This window comes from Columba livia, chromosome 17 (genome assembly GCF_036013475.1).
Source record: "Columba livia isolate bColLiv1 breed racing homer chromosome 17, bColLiv1.pat.W.v2, whole genome shotgun sequence".
NCBI classification, from domain to species: domain Eukaryota; kingdom Metazoa; phylum Chordata; class Aves; order Columbiformes; family Columbidae; genus Columba; species Columba livia.
Window position 1 is genome coordinate 9,830,104 of NC_088618.1, and position 18,215 is coordinate 9,848,318.

The 18,215-nt window shown below is 45.0% G+C and overlaps 2 protein-coding genes across 25 annotated transcripts in view; one reads left to right on the top strand and one right to left on the bottom strand.

Moving 5' to 3' along the window:
- PISD (phosphatidylserine decarboxylase) overlaps window positions 1-17,903 on the top strand; it is a 24,350-nt gene extending 6,447 nt beyond the window's left edge. For 2 of the 5 annotated variants that reach the window (XM_065033230.1, XM_065033231.1), the window contains exons 3-8: window positions 740-915; window positions 12,500-12,736; window positions 12,881-13,019; window positions 13,948-14,094; window positions 14,574-14,734; window positions 15,056-17,903. In XM_065033230.1, coding sequence (XP_064889302.1) covers window positions 740-915; window positions 12,500-12,736; window positions 12,881-13,019; window positions 13,948-14,094; window positions 14,574-14,734; window positions 15,056-15,280 — 1,085 coding nt within the window. In that variant the 3' untranslated portion in view covers window positions 15,281-17,903. Of the gene's footprint in view, window positions 1-739; window positions 916-8,946; window positions 9,337-10,339; window positions 10,506-12,499; window positions 12,737-12,880; window positions 13,020-13,947; window positions 14,095-14,573; window positions 14,735-15,055 lie in introns of those variants that run through there. The other 3 variants (XM_021289582.2, XM_021289583.2, XM_021289581.2) reach the window with 3 other exon arrangements.
- Window positions 1-18,215, bottom strand: part of SFI1 (SFI1 centrin binding protein) — a 46,354-nt gene that overhangs the window by 1,514 nt on the left and 26,625 nt on the right. For 14 of the 20 annotated variants that reach the window (XM_065033196.1, XM_065033192.1, XM_065033188.1 and 11 more), the window contains one exon: window positions 17,805-18,091. In XM_065033196.1, the coding sequence (XP_064889268.1) occupies window positions 17,984-18,091 (108 nt within the window). In that variant the 3' untranslated portion in view covers window positions 17,805-17,983. Of the gene's footprint in view, window positions 1-79; window positions 171-5,377; window positions 8,506-10,055; window positions 14,762-17,804; window positions 18,092-18,215 lie in introns of those variants that run through there. The other 6 variants (XR_010466727.1, XR_010466728.1, XM_065033200.1 and 3 more) reach the window with 4 other exon arrangements.

An 18,215-nucleotide genomic window follows, 5' to 3' on the forward strand; every position in this document is an offset into this window, starting at 1 on the left:
TAATACATCAGTCTAATGCTTACTTAGCCCATTAAGCCTGAACACACTTGTTTTCTCTGAAGGTTTGCAAGGGACGTACATGCCATGGCTCTGGTTTGCTTGGCGCAGCTGTCCTGTGTCCACGGGTCACACAGCAGGCTTGTGTTGTGCCGCAGCAGCTTGGTAGTTCTCTGTAAGAAACAGACATAATACTAGATGTCATTTTTTTCATGTGGTAACATGTAGTACAGCAGAAATGTGCATATCATCCTGTTTACCCAACCTACACTCCAGCAGGTCATCATTTCCTTCCTGCTTCCCATTACCTGTACAGCTGGGGGATTCCCAAACTATAATGAAAGCTTCAATGACCGAGAAGCATCAAGCTCCACAGAGTTACAGATTGTTCCCCAGCAACTGAATATTCTATATAGTAACAACAGAAGATCTCATAGTTGGAAAGTAGGGTAGTGCTTTCAGGCAACCCATTTTATATATTTGGGGGGAATAATGTTGGAGGAATGTAGAGGGGGATGAGGTTAAAAGAACAGATGAGCAGTTAGTGCTTGTCAGGGGAGTTTCAGGGACTTGGGAAGCTGCAGTAACTGGAGCACTCAAGAGCCTCTATATGTACCTTCCGTCATAGATTTCTGATCACATTTTCATCGCCTAGGCTGACATCCCTTGGTGCACATAGTAGCTTTTTCTTTACTGTGTAGTTGTTCTTTCTCCTGAAGTCTTTTTTTTTCCCCTGTTACAGACAAGAAGAAGTTTCATACTGCTTCAGTAGGACAAGCCTTCCGCCTGCGCCCCTTCCATGTTCTGGTAGCTACCGCTGGCGGATACGCAGGATACAGAAAGTATGAGGGTTACAAGTTGGAACAGCTGGAGGAGAGGGGCATAGAGGTGCCTGTGAAGCTTGCAAGTGAGTGGAAGGTAAGAACCTTGGGGCAATTTTACTTCTGTCACGCTTGAAGCTCCTTTGCTTTCATTCCAACAAGAGAATGTTTAATTTGTCTTCTACTGCCAATGCATTTTTGACAAATCGTAGAACTAAAGTTTCTGTCACTTGTGGCTGAAGTCAATGTAATGAAACATTAAGAACTGCTGGCGTCTCCTCAATTTTGTACTGTGGTTGACACTTTATTTTTTTAAATACTTGTGAAATCAGAAGTAGAGGGGGTAGTTAATCAATTGAATAAAGAGATGTTTGGCAGGCATTGAATCATTCAGATGGAAATTGTGTAATCCAACCTCTTGCCTGAAGCAGGGCCAATACTGAATTCACACCAGGTAACTCAGGGCTTTGTCCACTTGGATCTTCAAAATTTGCAAGGACAGAGATCCCAGCGTGCAGCTTGTGTCAATGCTTAATTATTCTCCTAGTGACAAGTATTTTCTTTATATCCGGTTAGAACCTTTCCTGTTGCCATTTATTGCTGTGGTCTCTCCATCTCTCTCATAAAGAGCCTGGTTTACAAGGAAGCTGAGATGGAATTAATACAGAGTTAATAAAAATGTACCTGTTCTCTTTGTGAATATATAGCAAGGCCTTTTTTTGTAGGTACCACCTAGGTCTGTAATGGCTGTAATTGCTGATCCTGAGGGATTTTTGCCTTTTTCTTCTGGATTCCAAGGAGTTTAGAAATTATTGTGGAATTGTAGTATGTATATCAGATTCACAAGTCAACTATCCTTGGCAGCAGTGAAGTAAGAAATATTTCATAACTTCCTATAACTGCTTTATCTCCTTTGAACTATGAAATATATTGTACAACTCCGTGTTAGGTGAAGCACATGTGGTGTTCTCCCAAACAGGCAGGTGAGTGGCTGCTCCGGGGCTGTTTCTGAAGGTAAGGAGTTAAAAATTCCGGGATTGTGTAGGGGATGTTTCAGTGTGACCTTTAGCATCTCCTTTCTTTACATTCCTGAGCAGTCTGTGAGTGGTTTGGCCACATGCCTGGGGGGGACTAGGCTGGAATCCCGAAATTCATTTTCACTGGTGACCCAAATCAGGTAGGATCCAGACAGCGCAGATGCTGGCAGCTTAGGCTCTGATAGCTCCTCAGGAGTTGGTCTGTAAATCTGTCTTTTGTATATTCTTTTCCTGCTGAAGCTTATTTCAAACAGGTTTTATATTCTGATTAAAAAAGAACTGGTAAGTGTCCATGGAGTATTTATTTTAAAAAGCAATGTCAATTCAGTTTTCATACTTGAAAACAATTTTTTTTTTGTTATTGTTCATACTTTTAGGTATGAAATTGGGTAATTCCCTTATTAAATCTGCTTTCTTTCATTACACTACTATGCTGGTTTCTTATTTGATGAAGCTACGAGTATTGCTTTGGATGAAACAGCTCTAAAGGATTGGTTTATTGCAGTGGGGAATCACACAAAGAATTTCAAACATATACAGGACTCCAAATGCAGCAGAGACCAGTTAGGAGACACTAACAAAGCTTCCTAGTCCTTTCAGATATGCTTAAGTTCTGTTGAATGCTTCTGTGGGTGGCAAAGGAAGCTTGACAGTTGTGAGGGAAAAGCAAAACTGTGTTCATACATTGCAAGAAACATTCCAAACAATGTAGGATTCAAGATAAATAAGAGCTGCATTGTTCCTTTTTATTGGAAAGTGGGGTGTCGTTTTTGCTGGCCTGTCATTTTCTGTTATTCTGCGTTTTGTGTTCCTGGAAGCACACTGAGGAGTGTGGAGAAGAGGGGCGTTTTTAGAGCAGAATAAGCCTTTGCACTGGCAAAAAGTGCAATTGAATGGGCTTTGAAAGAGTAACCTAGAACAGGAGAGCGCTGCACAAGCCCTCGCTGCCGAGGCTGCTGCCGTGAAGTTCCGACTCGCAGCGCCAGCCCCGTGCTCACGTGAGAACACGCACCCTCTGCCGCCTCCGCGTCTCAGCAGGTGGGGACAGGTGTGGAACAGGTGATCAGCGCCGTGTCGTGCAAGCAGGGAACGTGTCGCTATCATCATAAACTGCGTGTAGTTTTTGATGAAATAAATGAGAGTATACTCCTTTGTTTTGCTCAAACTTGGTGAAAGAATGGGGGGGGCGGGGAGTGAACCTGCTTTAAGTGCCCCTTAAGTTTTTCCACAGGGAAAAACAAAACTATTGTTTCTTTAGCCTAGACCTTTTCTTCCTATAATTTTCTTAAGAGACATTATGTTGCTAATAGCTTGAGCTGATTAACGCCTTAATGTGTCTCCTACTGTGAATACCAGTGAGGATCAGCTTTCATTTAATTAGATGAGGTAAAGCAGAGGACTTGGAGGGAGACAGGTAGATATTTATCTGTTGGATGGAAGCTTATTGTTTCAAATCCTTGCTGTCACAGAACATTTCCTGGCTGGGATCTGCATGCATGGCGTCCCGTTCAGATGCTAACCAGAGGCATTCTGCCTCTCCTCAGGATGGAAGAATTATGCAGGGAAACCTTGGCCTAAGAGTGAGTTTGGATGGATGGAGTGACCACAGGAACAGTCTAGAGAGAGGAACTTCTTGTGGCTGTGCTTTGCTTCCCTGCTTTGTTCTGTTTTGTCTAAACAAAGCAGTGTTTGGTGGGGTGATGTGCAGCAGGAAGCCTGTAAGGGAAGTGAGCTGTAGTGACTTCTGATAATGCAGATGACAGTTTAATACACAGTTCTGTCTTGTTCGAACCTCAGGTTATTGCCATGGACCACATAAAAGCAGCTTAATACAGTGGGGAAGTGCTTGAGTTTCGGGTCTTGATTCTCCAGAGGTAAGAACAGTCTTTCCAGTTGATATTTAAAACTGCTGGTGTTTGTGTAACAGAGGACACTGGATGCTGTTTTGGCAGTACAATGCAGAAGGTGCTTTGCTTGGCCCAGAGGAGACAGATGTTTGGTATTATGATAAGAGGTGTGTATCAAGTTCAGGAAAGAACTAATAATGGAAAAACCTCTCATGATTTTTTAACTCCAATTTTGGAAGAATGAAACATAATCTGTTGGTTGGTCTCTTATTCTTCGTTCTTGGTCCCATGTTCTGATGGTTGGAGATTTGAGCAAATGTGCAATTACAGTTAAAAAATGGTTGTGGAGTTGCCCAGTGCATGTAACAAAGATGGTCAGGAAACGTTAAAAGGGATTACATTTCAACAGTCAAAACGTGTGAAGGGTGTGATGGTGTAAATGTTTTTCTCAGCTATCCTGGAAGATCGAATTGCATAAAAACAATACTTTTTTAATCTGACCAGCGAGATTGCTTTTTGACTGTCTAAGTCTGCTCTGCCTTGTACAACCTCCTGAGCATCTTGCTGGGATTATGGAACAATTTATCTGAGCGTTTCAGAAGCACCTCATGGGGCTGCAGAGCACTTTCTTGCTTTGGCTGAAAACGCGGTGAGAGCGGGGGAGTGCCCGGCACCCGCTGCGGTGCCTTGTTCCCCACACAGCCGCTTTCTCTGCCGTGGCCAGTGGCTCCTTGCGAAACTGAACGGTGCCCAGGGGACCTTCTGGTTCCCCGGGTGCCCTGGGCAGACCCGTCGTCCCGCCGCGCTGCGGGCCGCCGCCCCGCCTGTTCTCGCCGTGTTCCGGTCCCCGCCGCTCGCTCTTCCTTTTCGGTTCTCCTGCCCTGGCTCCTCCTCCGAAGGGGCCGGGGCCCCGCGGGACGGCTGCGGCTCCGGAGCCCCAGTGGCTGGGAGGCGAGGCGGGGGAGGGTCCCGGCGCCGCGCCGCTTCCTTAAGACCGGGACCGGCCGGCAGCGGCACCGGGAGCGAGCGGCTGTGCTGGCGGGTCCTGCCGGACGGGCCGGGCCGGGCCGGGCCGTGTAGCCACCGCCGGGAGGTACGGGGGGGCCCGCCGGGGAGGGGGTGCGGGTGGGGCCGCCGTCCCCGTGCGCTGCCCGGCCGGACAGGGCGCTCGGCCCCGGAGCCCCGCGGGGGCGGGAGCGGGAGCGCTGCGGCCGGGGCGGTGCTGCGGGTGAACCCGCTGCTTCGTGTCCGAAAACTGCTTTGCGAGGGCGGCTCCGCACCGGCTCAGCGCCGCGGGGCAGCGGCAGCGGGAGGAGGCCGCGCTGGGCAGGTAAGGCGGGCGGGCCCAGGCCATCGATCGCTGCTCTCTGGTTTGCTGGAGCTTTCAGGAGAGATGTTCCAAAGTCTCTCGTGAGGCATCTCCGAGCAGATTTAAACAAAAGAAGTATCTTAGGCCTCCGTTATCAGAGATCAGAGTCCGGTTATTAACTCCTCCGTGGCGAGGGCATGTGAGGCTGCCAGAGCTTTGTTCGGCCGCCGGGGTCTGGCTGGTTGGGAAGATGGAACTCGGGTTGTGCTTCCCTTAGAGACCCCTTACAGAACAGAGTTTGCCTAACAGGTATCTTAAGCCCAAATATCTTTTAAACCCTGAAACTGAAAATATTACTACAAAGTATTAAAATAACACAGTGTATTTTAGGTGTCATCAATTTTCATGTCACTTTGCAAAAGTAAATAAAACTCTTTTCCTTGTTTCACAGAAGAGATTTTTGAGACTATATAACAGGCTTTTTGTACAGAATTTGGGGTTAAGTTTAAAAAACTACCCAACCTTTTATGACTAAATAAAATACCACTTTTTTTTTCTCTTTCTATTTATAGAATGCAACTAAAGCAGCAATGTAAAATTAGAGGAAAATTATCAAAAGGCTTGTTCATATGCAAAGTAAAGGACGTTGGGAATTGAGGGTGGATAAAGCAGAGCGTGGTACGTTCCATTAGCCAGCACTGGCAACTCTGTGCAAAATGGGCCAGTTGGCCAACGCGTCCCCGGCCAAGCTGGAAGTGAAGGCGCTACTCGCAAATCACGTGGGGCGGCAGCCGCCAGCTCTGGCCTGGGCCTCCCCGCAGCACCGGAGCGAGCTCAGGAGCCCCTGCCTGGGTGGGAGCATCCTGCCTGGCTCTGGAGCAGCGGTTACGTGTCTCAGATTAAACACATCCTGCTGGGAAAGGAATGGGACCTTTCGTAAACGGTCACCGAGTACTTCTGCCCTGATTGCAAGGCCTTATTTTTGCTGGCGCTTAAATAGAATACAGCATTTGGATGCGTAGGGTGCATTTTTTAAATAGTAGTTCTGTTACCAAATGTAGAAAGTGTAACCAGAGGGCTCTGAGGACTTCGACTAGTGCATTCCAAGCCTAATGATTCATGCTTATGATTTAAAACTCAGACTTCAGGTTTGAAATTCAGTTGCATATTAGTCTTCCTTGCTTTTTCGTTTCTTTTTTAAACTTGAGGGAAGGGCTTGAGGTCATTAAATGGGTTACTGGATTTGACGCTTATTTGAGCTGACAGAGCGGAACAGTATTGCATAGCTGGCAGATTAGCAGTTGTCTATTAGATAATAATTCTCCAGGGATTTGTGCCTGCTGATAACTGCTTCTTTGATTTACCCAACGTGGATTCTGTGGGAGTTCAGACAGGTGAGGAAGTTCAGTACTGATATCCAACCTCCTACAAACCCACAGTCCTAAGATTCTTGCCCAAGCCAGTAACACAGGCTTTGTGGCACTGCCTGCATCCAAGATGTCCAGCTATTGAGATGCTGTTTTATGAGCTCCTGTCCTGATCACCGGTTCTTGTTCTTTCCCCATGGAAAGCAGGTAAAGTCAGGGTGGATTTTTAGCCTTCTGGCACTGTAGAAACCGTCTGTTGCTGCTGAGGCAGCCACAACAGGGATGGCAACTTGCCATAAATGTCAGTGTTTAAGCAGGACTTGGGTATTTGCATCTTGGTGAGTATAATGAGGTCAGCAGAACAGAACTTAAGACAAACACAGGTCTTTTTACTCATCTGAACTCAGGTTTTTTTGAAGAAGTAGAGGAAAAAAAAAAGGCTTTAATGCCAATATTTCTCCCTCCCAGGAGAGGAATCTCTCTTGCACCACACTTTGTTTTGAACTGAAGGGTGGTAGTCCCTTCTGTGTTGGGCTGTAGAACATTTCAATGTCCATTCATGTTTAGGGAGCAGGTGAGCTGTTAAACTTGCTCCATGCTTTCTTCAGTCTAGAACATCATAATTTCTTGAAAACATCTTGGGGGATGAGGTTGAATTTCTACTGAGCGAGCTGATGGGTTTTACCTCCCTTATCCTTAAGAGTACTGAAGAAAATGCAGCTGAGACTTCTGTTTGCTCTGTTGTCTTTCTGCAAAGTCATGCATAGGTGAGGGTCCTGGAAGGAGGAGATGAGCTGGGGAGCGCCAGACGAGCTCCTTTCTCTCCACAGTTTTGTTAAGACGCGTGTTCAGTGGGAAAATGATTTCCATCTTGGTCTGCTGAAGGGCCTTTTGAAATGATGTCGTGAGTTTTGCTTGTTTCTATTTGAAGTTTAGTATTTAATGGTGGTAATTTCTAATGTTGCTGGCAAATCAAGAGGAATAGCTCCCCATCGTTGCTTTTCTTGGAATTTTGATGGGATTTGGGTAACTGCCTTCATCACTTTGCTATACAGATGGCTCCATTTTTGTTGTGTGGGAGTTACTTGTGCCAGCCAAAGACTGAACGATATTTAAATAGAAAAATACAAAATGTTGGCACATGGCACAGGGAGGAAGGAGTACGTTTGGAGTGCATTTGGTTGATTTTAAATTTACCTTATTTCAATTAACTTTTTTTTTTTAATATGCAATTGTTAAAATTCCACTTAAAACAACATACACACAGGTCTTGTAACTTCCCAGGCTATAGAATACCATATAGCAGTTTTCTTCCTGGAAGAAAATACTTTAATGCAGGGACTCCAGAGGTGTTCTGCCAATCAAAATAGACAATTCTTGCTAGAATATTTTCCTTTCAAGGCCTGCGTATGGGATGCCATTAGCTGGTTAATTCTGGCTTTTCCTGCTGGCCCTCCCATTTCTCCTGCCTTACCCCTAACACAGCACAACCCTTTCCCTCACATCAGAGGACCAGTGCTCTTTTTCATCTACTCTATTACATATGCAGCTTTCAGGGTGGTTAGAGAGCTTTGGGAAGAATTAACTTCTTATTTTTTCAACCCAGACTTTAACAGCAAATGTAAGTGAAATGGATGGCTACTGGAGAGTTAGCCCCTAAACTCCTCTGGGTATTTGGTTTTATCTTGAGGTGAGATGTAGCCAGCTGACTTCCACTTTCTAAACCAGCAGCCCAGTTTCAAGCTCCCTTAACAATTCAAATCCAGTCAACAGGACATGCAGAAAATCTCTGTTGGAGATGTGGTCTGCAGGATCAAAGATGGAAATTTCCCTCTGTGTATATTCAGAATGCTCAGATAGAAATACTGCAGCCTTTTGTCTTAACAACACCATGAACACAGCTTCCTTTACTCGTGTTTTGTATTTTACTTCTACTGGACCTAAAAATTGTGACAGTGCTGACAGTCACATAATGGACACGTTAACACTTCGTTTACACCCAGTCCTAAAACCGGCTTATTTCACTATGTGTCTGGGTATTTGTAGAATATCCTTTACCTGCTCCCAATGTGAATCTTTTGAGATGGAAAGAGACTTCAGGAGATGGATGCTGGTGTCTGGCAAGGGCTGTAAAATAGAAAGACATTCCTTTGTTGTTTCCTTTCCAAGCTGAACCTTAAGAGCAGGAAAGCAGGAAAGGGTTTTTGGTGCCCAGCAGCCCAGAACTCTTTAAGCGGCAGCTGCTGCACTGCAGAATTGAAGCTGGGAATTCACTCCTCCTCTTCTCCGCCCCGCTCCTCCTCCCGGCCTCGCGTTCGCCGCTCTGGGCACCGTGCAAGGCCGGCTGGCTGCTCCTGGAGCGCGTCGCTGCCCGGCGGCCCCGGACTGCAGGGGGGATTTTGGAGAGTTGAGTTTCAATGGCCACCCTGACTAGCGAGAAGCAAGGACTGCGTAGACGGACAGCTCGTTTTTGTCTTGTGCGGAGTCGGATTTGTAGCGGGATGTTGAAATATGACACAATGCCTGTTTGTTTGCAATAGCTGCAACCCTCGTAGCAGAGATTCAAGTGGGAAGCAAGAGGGGGAATCCAGAGACAAACCAGCGAGGCAATTAGGAACTGTGACGCCGTGTCCTCTCTCCTGTGCCGGAGCAAACAAAGAAAAGAGAGGTAGAGGAAAAAAGACTGAGCCTTGCAACCAACCATCACCCTGACGATGTGTCAGTCAAACACCCTGCAGGGACCAGATCTGCACACAGGGAAATGGTGAGATGCTATAAAGCTTTATCTAACCCTCCACCCTCTTGCTACAACCTCCGCAAAGTTAAAATTCATGTCCGGAGGCTGCGTTCAGGGAACGGCGGCAGCAGCAGCTGTGCCGGGGACCAGCACCCACAACTGGAGAGTCCAGGCCCGGCTGGCTCTGCCGGTGGTACACCAAATAGGAGAACTCGCTTCAGGTACTGTTCCGTATTTTCTGCTTAGCAGGAATGGTGACTGCAAGGAGAAAGGAGGGAGGGTGGGTGGGAGGGTTTCTGGGCAGAGACAGCCATCTGCAAAGCTTTTCTTTGGCCTAATTACTATAAAGCTCCTTATGCATTGAATTGGCAGAGAAGGGCACGCTGCTATATGACAAGGGGAATGGGGAGGTTTCATTCCTCTCCTTTCTACTCTCCATCACTAGGAGAATGGAAAAATTAGCGAGGGGCTGCTGTGAAACGGGGCCAAGGCAGCGAGGAGCCGGAGGGCTCTGGAGTCAGCTGCCAGGACGCAGCTCTGCGGGGATTGGTCCGGGAGCGACCGCAGTGAGGGGAGGGAGAGCGGGACCCCCCCTCCCGCTCCGGCCCGGAGCACCCGCAGGCTGGGGGTGGGAAGGGTGGGACCTGTCCCTTCCTGTTCCCATGTCCAGTCCGCCCCACCTCCCGCTGAGAAAACCGGCTTTGCCGCTGCTGAGATGGCACTAAATCTCCTCAGGGGTTTTTTGGGGGATTTTTTTTCTCCTTGTGTGGTGATGCACAGATCATTCTGCTTTTTATTTATTAATTCTTGGGTGGAAAGGAATTGTGTTCACTGCAGAAAAGATTCTGAGCCAAAAGCACCATCTTGCATCCCAAAGTGGTGACAGTTGTACCTGTCTGCATGGTATTTTAATTCTGATCCAAGTTTTGAAAAGGACATGTTGGCAAGAAAATTTCCTTTTAATTTCTCAGCTTTTTTCCATCTTGGAACATAGACACTATTTAATAGTTCATCCCTCGTATGGTGTAATCCAACAAGAGAGCGAGCTGTGCAGAGCAGCCAGAGCGTACCACTCGCAGTTTGTGTGCGCACGTAGCTGTATCCCAGTTGCATCCTGCTTTCAGCAGCGTGGGGAGGACGCTCCCCAGCCAGGATTTAAGTCAGGATGCTGGTGGTTCTGACGCTGCGATGGCTGACCCTGATGTTGTGTATGTGATCTTGCAGGTTGCAATTTCCCCAGCTGGCCCTGAGGCGAAGGTTGGGCCAGCTGAGCTGTATGTCTAGGCCTGCTCTGAAACTCCGTTCTTGGCCTCTGACTATTCTCTATTATCTTCTGCCTTTCGGTGCTCTTAAACCCTTGACCAGAGTGGGATGGAGGCCTATGAGCAGGGTAAGTGTCAGCAGGTGTCTCTTGCGCTTCGCGTGCGTTGGCTGTTTTATACCAGCAACTGGGTGGAAAATCCTTAGTACGGAACAGGGTGATCATCACTGGTGTGAAAGCAGAGATGCAGTTCACGTTTCCCTTTAGGTTTTGCTGTTCATAGTTGTGTTGACCAATCGTTTCACAGAAAAGTGCTTTTTTTTTCAGTAGCAGAGCAAGTCTTTGTCCTCTAAGAGTCAGGGGTCTACCCAGCAGAATCAACAGAAGCGTTTGAATTAATTCAGTCACTGCAAAGTATCAGGGCTGGGATAAGGCAGGCCAAACCTCTTTGCAAGTTCCCGTTCCTGGCCACATTGGAATGGTCTGTTGCTTTTTGCCATTTTTGCACAGAGAGGGTTTGTTCTGAAAGTTCGTTGAGTGTTTGTAATCCAGCCTGTCCACACAATATGCAAATCTCTGCTCTGTTGCAGAGCACGGGGTGCAGGATGCCTTGTACATGATTGTTCTCCTCACACATTATGCTATTGCAGAATGTAACAACCACACAGATATTTAAAATGAAAACACAAGAAAATTGCCATTCTTAAGACTGTTTCATTGAACTGTTCTGTTTGACCCCATCAACCTGAAAACCAGGCTCTTTTGAAGAGGGGTGGATACTAGGAAATATCGCTTTTGACATTTTTTGTGATTTCACAGTTATATCAGCATATTCTCCTTGTTTCTGGAAAACTGAGCAAAACTGATTTTAGAAATGAATGCTGTATAAGGCATGTCAAATAGCAAAACATTTTTGCTTCAGTACTTCAGCTTACGTAACCTAAGTACTGTTGTTTTAGAAGTTTTTATCTGAAGATTACATTGGTGTTTTCTTCCTGAAATATCACTGTATTTTAATGTGATGCAGGACAGTGATTTGTGAGTGAAAGCTTAATCTGCTGTGTTTGATATGTTGGGTGGGCTCTCAGCCAGTGCGTTCTTCTGTTTGTGTTTATGGCTGTATTTAGCAAGACTTAATTGTGAAGGATATAATTAATATTGAGAATAAATGACTCCATAACTTTAAATGTTAAATGTAGCTGAGCAGGTCATGGATTATTTTGCAAAACTGGTTTCAGAAGGTTCAGTTCCCTTGGCCCACACACACCCACACCCCGATGACATCATGGTCACACCACCTTTTTGGCTGCTGCTACTTACCACAAACCCCAGAAGAGTCCCCTGCTGAATTACTGACAGGAAGACACAGTCATCTGTCCATTTATATCAACAGCATGTATGTCTTACCAATATGGCTTCATTTGGTTTTGTTGCTCTGAAAGCTTAGGCTTTGGTGTCAGTCCAAAGGTATATTTCTACAGGAATAAAGGCACTTTATACTTTTGCGATTAGCAACTTGTATTGTTACTAGAGGAGGAGTAAGGCTGGTGTAAATTTATACTGCTGTAGCTTTATCCACAGTGGTATGTTTCTTTAATTGTACTAGTATGATTAGAGCAGGGTACTACTGGGATGTGGAAAGCACCCTCATTAGTAGATGCATCTGAGAAGCAGGTCATCAAACACCAAGAAATTATTTTTTCAGTCAATTTTCATTTGGTTATTCACAAAAATGAATATATTGATAATGTTAAACATTTCTGGTGAGTGTTCTAGTAGTATATGTGAAATGTCTTGTTTATTCTGTAAGCCTCACACTGGGGTAGTTTCCAGTAACTTGAATGTGGAGCTTCAGCCTGCAGGCGAGCAGAGACTCTCACTTCAGTGTAAGATTGTATTAAGTTCCATCCTGTCCCTCATTTGCTCTCATCAGAATGGAGGGAGGATGAAGTGCAGTGTTGATGTTTTCCTGACTTAAAGGCTACTCTGTGTGGTGTAACCCCCTGAATTCAAGGGAGCAGGTGGCAGGAAGAGTTTCATCCTTTCTCTGTTATGGGGAGAAGCAAGATAAAAGCCATCAGCGGGCAGAACTGAACGGCGTGCTGCCATTTTTCTGCCTTTAGGTTGCTCTGTACAAATCGGTACCGACTCGCCTGCTCTCGCGAGCCTGGGGTCGCCTGAACCAGGTGGAGCTGCCCACGTGGCTGCGGAAGCCCGTTTACAGCCTGTACATCTGGACGTTCGGCGTGAACATGAAGGAGGCGGCTGTTGAAGATCTGCACCACTACAGGAACCTCAGCGAGTTCTTCCGCAGGAAGCTGAAACCGCAAGCGCGGCCGGTCTGCTGCGTGCACAGTGTGGTGAGTAGAAGGAAATGAAGATTTGACGCTACACGACCAGCTTCCCCTCACCCCGCAGGGGAACGTGTCGGCTTTCTGTGGTGATGGGAGGATGAGGAATGCATCAATTCCTAAGGAGTGCCATTCTTTTTCTCTTCACTGTAGATTAGTCCTTCTGATGGAAAGATCCTTAATTTTGGACAGGTGAAAAACTGTGAAGTAGAGCAAGTAAAAGGGGTCACGTATTCTCTGGAATCTTTCTTGGGACCGCGAATCAGCAGAGAGGAGCTGCGCTTTAGCCAGGGTGAGTTCTGCATCAGTTCTGCATTTATTCTGCTCGCTCAGTGTTCTCAGAGATCACAAGAAAAGAAGATTACATTTTTATTTTTTTTTTTTCCCTCTATTACTACATTGTCAGGAAGAAAAGATCTGTTTTTTGTTTTATTTGGGAATAAACATGTCACTATTCTAGTTCTTCTTTCTCACCAGTGGCTTTATACTGTCTTGTCTGGCTCATTCTGATTATCTGAATTTAATTTCTTAGTTCCTTTTTATATATTGACAATTAGAATTGACTGTGAGATCTGCCAGTGTAGCGAGGCTGTAGCACTCCTGCTGTCAGACTGAGCTGCACCCAAGCACCTGGTTAGCAAAAATTATATAAGCTGCTTCCTAACAAGATCGATGCGCAAGCACTGTACTTGTAGTGATGTGTTACACGGCTCTGCTGCACCTCCAGCCCCTCTCCAAGGCCATGAGTTTAAATGGAGCCAGCACATCTTGCTAAACTGGCGAGGGGACTGGAGAGACCGAGTTCTGCAAACAGATGCATTTGTGCTCATGTTGAAAATAACCCTATTGTCATTTGATAAAGCTAGGGACTCTTCACAAATTCTGTTCTTAAAAGAGTTGCTTTGAGAAAAATCCTGTTCTTGAAAAGGTAGCTTTAAGAATAATTCCATTTCACTGGATATCAATTTCTGCTGTTCTGTTTAGGGAAGGGGAAACTCCAAAACTTAAGGATTTTGTTGTAAAGGGAAAATAACACTTTGAAATATTGGATTCCTGGACGACATCTATCTTCTTGTAGTCCAAACAATACACAAGGACTGCATTTAGCCCTCTGCTATTAGTGCTGGTTCTAATGCAGACTGCTCAGCTATGGTAGATGACTGCATGAACAACAGCTCTAACTCCTTTCTTTGCTTTTTTTTTGGGTTTTTTTTTTGCAGCCCCACCTCGTAACTCTTTTCAGCAACAACTAGTGACCAAGGAGGGGAATGAGCTCTATCACTGTGTGATCTACCTTGCACCAGGGGATTATCACTGCTTCCACTCCCCCACCGACTGGAGGGTGTCACACCGCCGCCACTTCCCAGGTATGTTTCTGTTCCTAGAACACAAACGCAGAGCAGCTATGGAGGGAAGCACCGATATGAACCACTGCTGAGTGCGACATGCCACTTGTGCAGTCTCATGCTACATAATGGGAGAAAAGCAATAGCTACCTACTTGGTTTTCAGCCACAGCCTCAATAACCACTTCTGTGCATTTACCAAAGAGAACTGGAAAGGGCTGCTCTCATGCGCTTGATAGTTAACCAGTGAAACCTGTTCCTAAGCTGTAAGAAGTTTATTTACCTTCCTTTTAGTAGCCTGTAGCCTTTTGTGAGACAGATCTTATGTGCTTAATAGGTTTCTTTCAATTCTGTCCATCAGGGCTGAGCTTAGGGACTGGCTCTGCCTTTGTCGTTAGCCTGATCTCTCTTTAGGGTCTATCAGATGGCAACCATTCAGATGGCATCACAGTACTGCTACAAAACAGACAACTTAGCTTGAATATTTTCTGACAATTGCAGGCTCTCTGATGTCTGTGAATCCCGGAGTTGCTCGTTGGATCAAGGAACTGTTCTGCCACAATGAACGGGTTGTCCTTACAGGGGACTGGAAACACGGGTTTTTCTCTTTAACAGCTGTTGGAGCAACAAATGTGGGCTCTATCCGCATCTACTTTGACCAGGTGAGGAACGTAGTAGTTGGCAGCTTTCTGGTTTGGGTGGTTGAGGTTGGTACAGTAAATAAAACGACAAAATTAAAACTCTTATTACTCCAAAATTACAGTATTTCACCGTATTGATGTTCCACAGTGACTTAGATGTTCTAAGGCTGGCATAAAGGGTATTGTCTCCAGTATAGCCTATTTTCCTTAATACTCCTGTTGCACTTTTGAATTCTAAGTATGTTCCTGCATTGAAAATGGCTGGATATCCACAGTCTGCAGCTGTGCTAATGCATACCGAGTACTGAAATCCTCAAGTAACAGTTTCTTCCTTCTGTTCAGGACTTGCACACCAACAGTCCATGTTACTCTAAAGGTTCCTACAATGACTTCAGCTTCATATCTAACAACAACAAGGAGGGGATCCCCATGAGGAAAGGAGAGCATTTAGGGGAATTCAACTTGGGCTCTACAATCGTACTAATCTTTGAGGCACCCAAGGACTTCAAATTCCAACTCAAAGCTGGACAGAAAATCCGCTTTGGAGAAGCACTGGGCTCTCTATAGAAACTCTCTCAGCAAGAAGGTTTTCTACACAAAGGGACTCTGGTCACACCACCGAGTGGATCACTTAACAAGTGTGTATCACTCAGCAGGACCTGGGTGAGGAAAGCAGAAGATGTCATTGCTGTGTTCAACTTGAGAATATTTGGCCTACATTTACACGCTGCTGAATGCTGAAAGGGAATTGAATGACCATATAGATACATATATATGTATCAGGGTACAGCTGCCTTTGAAGATGTTGACCATGGAGGTTTCTGTCCCACCCTGTGCCTGTAAGTCTTTCATGTTCTCCCCTCCATGTGCCACAGGACAATTATGTTCTTAGAGCCTGTAAGTCCCTTTTAAGCTTTCCTGGGCTGTGGGGGTGCGGTGGGGAAGGTGGAGGGAGAGATTTGCTGTGTTGAAAGGGACACTGACAGGCCGAGTCAGACCTTGAGTAAAGAATGTGTTCTCATATTTATTTTATTCTAAGACACTCTGCTGAAGTTCTTGTATAAAGGCAACCTGTGAATGCATAGAGCACCAGTTAAATTGGCTAGTATGGCTTCACAGGCCAAACTAAGCAAAATGTACAACAGATTGAATCAGTGCAATAAATTAATCTTCCAGGTTTTATACTGTTAGACAATTCTAATTCTTTCACCTGACATTGTCCCTTTAAAAATGGAGTTTGCACTGTATTTTAAAGCTGAAAACTGTGTCTACATTCCATACCATGAAACTGATCATCTTGGGATTTCCTTTAAAAAAAAAAATACAAAGTTTTGTCCTATTCCCAATCCATAGTTTTATTTTGTTATTCCAGGCCTTAAAGACTTTGTTTGTATGAGAGGCAGTTACTTCACTTCTCAGATTAAGGGTTGGAAGACACAGAGGATGTTTTTACTTTCTATCTATTTTCGTTGTTGCTTTGTCACTAAATTCTTGAAGAATGAATTCCTCTATTTACAGAAGGGTTTCAGATACTTCAGGACCAATTTTTATTGCATGGAGTGAAATGCTCTAACACACTGAATATAAAAATATTAGAGATCTTTGAAGCAATCCCAAGTTGCCTCTCAGGTGCCAAGTTGTAGTGGACTGGCAACAATTTCATCTTATCCAAAATATAAAAAACCCGCACACCTGCTCCAACTTCTGCCCTCATACTCAATGCTAGGAATGTGCTGAGGGCTGAAAGCTCGATGCTGAAGCTTCATCCTACAGCAAAACTTCAAGAAAAGTTAAAAATCTAACACCTTGAATGTGGCACTGTATGGCACTGACAGAAACCGCTGCCAAAGTGAAGAGGACGAATTGAGGTTTAAAGCAATGTATGGGTTGATTTTAGAGCATGAACTGTTTCAAGTCCAGGAACTCCAACATTTAGAACTGACTTTGCTGCCCAGAGCTTGTTGGGGTGGACATGCTTGTGAACCCTGCCTTTCTGCTCTCTGAAAGATTTCTCATTACTTCCTTGCTTGAGCCTTGGGTGTTTTTTCTGCTGCTTCAAGGAGATGATATGCTTCGACCAGCTCTGATTTCCTAAAGAAAAACTTACTTTCTTTGTATGCACTGCAGAAAATAGAATATAATTTTGTTGTACAAATGTCCAGTTTGCCAAGTCCTGTATGCTTAGCTTGTCATCAGGAAGGACGGGATGATAAACTGCCTGTAAGCCATGGAGCTCAGCCATGACTCAGGTGATAGTGGCTGTTCAGGTGACAAGCAGGAGAAAATTCATTTGGCTCTGAGAGTCAATATTTCCTCACTTTACACAGTTTAAAAGCTTGAAGTGGCTCTCAGCCACCTGTCTTGTTAAGCTTCTTGGCATTAGCAAGTTTAGTCCTGCAGCAGTACATTGCCACACACAGGTTAGAGAAGTGTGCACTTTTTTAAACCATTGGGAAAAACAGCAAAGGCAAACATCAACCCCAAGAGGATGAAGCTATGACTGGCCTTTTGGTTAAACTTCAACATCATGTTAACAGTAGAAAGCAAAATTGTTCCAGTGGATGAAAGACAACTGAATCTTTTCCCGCTTTTCCACTGGGGCCTATGGCATCCAGACATGGCCAAAGCAACTTGAAGCTTTAATTTCCTCCTCCTCACGGTATCTGAAGGTTACTGTTGGCCTAGTGAAGGAGGATGGGTTACCTGATGTTGGCTTTATCAGAAATCTTAAGGAGGACAAGAGGATTCAGCATGTGAGTGGCTGGTTTTGTGTTGGTCTCAATACTGTGCAGAGCTCGCTGATTAACCAACGTGACTTGTTATGCAGTGGTCAGCAACACACCCTGGAAGTGAGAGCAAAGTTCCTAGAGGGTACTGATAATGCTGTGAATTTCTCCTGCATGGAGAATCCATTTAATTCTTCAACTGTATCAGTAGCATGGTATTTTTGTATGTCAAAGTGTATGACTTACTGACATTAACTCATTTAACGGCAAACATTTTGAAATAAAGAGTCTTGTCAGTGTTGCTTATCTTTCTGAAATGTCAGGGTAACCTAAAGTAGGTATTGCAAATGCAGCATGAGGTTATGTTTAGCTCCTGTTTGGTTTTTAATCAGCTGTATTAACAAAATAAAACAAGCAAAATCTGTAATTTATAAAATAAAAATGCCATACATAGACTAAGAGAATGTATACATCTCTTCCATCCTCTCATGGTATGAAAGGGCAAAAAATCCTACCTGTGAGCTGGAAAACTGGTTCAGATGCATTATATATCCAGAGCAATCTGGATATCACGCAGACGGGCAAGCAGGTTCTGCACATGTTGTCTATCTTTTGGCTGTGCTTTGGTGAGAGTGTTGATCCTCACCTGCAACTGAAAGTGAAGACGAATGCATAAGCTGCTTGTACAGCAAGACAGCATTTAGTTTTTCTGACAGAAGAAGAATGAACAAGCTCTAGCAGCCCTTATATTATCCCACATAAGAGCCATTAAGTGA